This window comes from Leiobunum rupestre, chromosome 6 (genome assembly GCF_980474605.1).
Source record: "Leiobunum rupestre chromosome 6, qqLeiRupe1.1.hap1, whole genome shotgun sequence".
In the NCBI taxonomy this organism is placed as follows: Eukaryota; Metazoa; Arthropoda; class Arachnida; order Opiliones; family Sclerosomatidae; genus Leiobunum; species Leiobunum rupestre.
The window spans coordinates 30,649,477-30,652,152 of record NC_143389.1 but is presented as its reverse complement, the minus strand read 5'-3'; the positions used below and the strand labels follow the sequence as shown (position 1 = coordinate 30,652,152).

The 2,676-nt window shown below is 37.4% G+C and overlaps 1 protein-coding gene across 2 annotated transcripts; it reads left to right on the top strand.

Annotated features, from left to right (window-relative positions):
* The first annotated feature begins 774 nt into the window (after positions 1-774).
* LOC149940606 (baculoviral IAP repeat-containing protein 7-B-like) lies at positions 775-1,442 on the top strand. 2 transcript variants are annotated; one of them, XM_090179716.1, is made up of 2 exons: positions 775-866; positions 1,066-1,442. In XM_090179716.1, the coding sequence occupies exon 2, from the start codon at positions 1,073-1,075 to the stop codon at positions 1,433-1,435; it is 363 nt and encodes a 120-aa protein (XP_090035842.1). In that variant the 5' UTR covers positions 775-866; positions 1,066-1,072; the 3' UTR covers positions 1,436-1,442. The 2 variants fall into 2 exon arrangements, with proteins under 2 accessions (XP_090035842.1, XP_090035843.1); XM_090179717.1 differs by having other exon boundaries at positions 788-866; positions 1,071-1,442.
* Positions 1,443-2,676: the final 1,234 nt, after the last annotated feature.

Here is a 2,676-nt window from a genome sequence, read left to right as displayed (position 1 = left end):
CATTTTCTGTGCGCGCGCACCCGATTAATAAGATAACTGAACTTTGAGCAATGGATTTTTTTTTCCACTGGTACTTAAGATATGCCGTCAGGGTAGTCATGGGAATCAATTCTTAGTTATCTCAATAAAGAGTCTTAGCATTGGGAATAGTCATTGAAGGTCACGCTGAAAAGTAAGTTATAATAATAATAATCAGCTAGGCTATTTTATTATATTTAAAATGAAATTTTTAGGCATTCTTTTATATATATATATTGAAAATCTATTAGACAGAAATTAGGTCTAGTAGGGGTAAGATTAGCGTAGAAATTAAGTTACTATCACGTGACTCGTTCATTTTTCTGTGCACGCGCACGTTTAATAAGATAACTGAACTTTGAGCACTGGATTTTTTCCACCGGTACTTAAGATATGCCGTCAGTGTAGTCATAGGATTTTTCACTCTTAATAAATACTTTAAAATGTAAAAAACTTAACACTTAGCCATTTTTTAGCAATCTTCTACGTAACTCAATTTTCCAAGAGGATTGTTTTCCGTAAACATTTTCAAGTGAGAGCTCGATTTTGATATCATCAACGTGGTATTTCCAAAACTATCCTTCGAGTAGCAAAGGGTTTTTTCCAAATACTCAAGTGGGTTAATATGTGCCGTCAATCATTAGAGGCAGTTTAAACTGTCAGAGAGAGGCAGCCAATAGAATTTGAGGGTTATTTGAAGTTTAGATCACGTGATGAATTATTCTCAACAAGATAGGAATAAATTAATCTTCCGTGCGTCATTTCTCTACGGCGCATTGACGAGTAAAGACCTGCTGACGGATCGCTCAGTCTTTTCTACAGCTTGACAAAGGATTTCTACCCGTAAAGTAAGTAACTATTTTTTCTTGGTAATAGACTATATTTTTAGACATATTTAAAACAATTTGCATATTGAAAAAAGCATTTATATTGATAATTTTAGCGTAGAAATTTAACCATATTGATAAAATTAGGTTTAGTAGACTTAGGGGTAAATGTAGGCTTAGAGAATGTATCATTTGAAACTATAGAACGTATTTGGTCTAGATCAGCTATGGACATTGAAGTGTATCGACTTGAAACGTTTCGTCACTGGAAAAATCCGCACGTCACTAAGGAGCAACTAGCAAAGGCTGGATTCTACTATATTCAGCAGGGCGATGAAGTACGATGTTACAAATGCCATGGCGTATTAGAAGGATGGAAATCAGGAGACGTACCAGAACTTGAACATGCTAGATTCTTTCCAAACTGTCCGGCTAGGGATAATTCACCATCGGAAAAAAAGTACCTTTCGCTAGAATGGGACATTCCCCCGACGCCAAAAGCAACTACGGTCTCTGACAAAAGCTTCTCACCTGTACCAGAAGAAGACGTTTGTGACTGTCCCTCGGATGTCAGACGATACTGTTGCTAAACACTACAAATACGTGAGTTAGAACTTTTAATTAAATTAAGTTACAGGAGATCGTTTCACCCCATTTAAATGCCTGTAAACTTAACTACTTTAATTTGTTTTAATTGTGTAATGTACAAGATAACCATCTAATGGAATATCTGATAGTACCTACTAACATGTAAAACAAAGTTCTAAAATAAAAAATTAAATGTAAATAACTTGTTTTTATTGCCTAGAGATTAGAAATTAAGGGGTTCGAAAGCGATAAGCAAACGGGTAAAAATCTAATCTCCAGATATCTGCGCGAGGAAAACTAATTTTGGAGAATGGGGATGGGGGAAAGCAGGGATGTACCCAAAAATGGACCAAAATGGACCAAATGTACCCCAAAAACGACCAAAGTCACCATTTTCGGCCCTATGCACCCCATTTCGGACCAAATGTACCCCAAACTGGACCTTTTAGCTTTATTGTAATGTTAAACTCCCATAGAGATTCCCCTAAAAAGAATAATAAACTGGCGGTTCAATTTTGGGTACATTAATTATTTCGGAGAGATAAAACTAATTCTGGCAAACTGCTGCGATTTATAGCGAATGGGGAAAAAATCTAATCTCCAGATATCTGCGCGAGGAAAACTAATTTTGGAGAATGGGGATGGGGGAAAGCAACTGGTGATTAGAAGGGGTGAAAGCAATGGGGGAAAGGAGCTGGTGAACGAGAGATAAAGTATCCAGTGAATGGGGGTTGGGGGGGGAAAGCAACCCGTGAACGGGAGAATCTGGTGATTAGAAATTCTGGTGATTAGAAATTCTGGTGATTGAGATGGGGGCGCGGGTGGGGGAGGAGCGGGAGAGGCGCGGGTGAACGGCGGGAGCCAAGCTCTTTGTGTCCTTCCGGTGATTGAGAATGAAATTCTCAATCACCGGATGGACATCCCCCTCTCTCATTTATCTGGCAGATTGCCGTGTTGAAATGCCAAATTTTGGTAAATTTCTTCAGTCAAACAGGGTTTTGAAGATACATTGACACTAGCAATTGATTAACAAAACAATAAACTTGAATAATTATTGATATAAATAAGCCTGGCAGCTCTGTTTTGTTAACCACACTAAGAAAATAAATATAAATTTTGAATTAATTCCAGCTCCAAAATCCATTTATCTGGCAGATTGCCGTGTTGAAATGCCAAATTTTGGTAAATTTCTTCAATCAAACAGGGTTTTGAAGATACATTGACACTAGCAATTGATTAACAA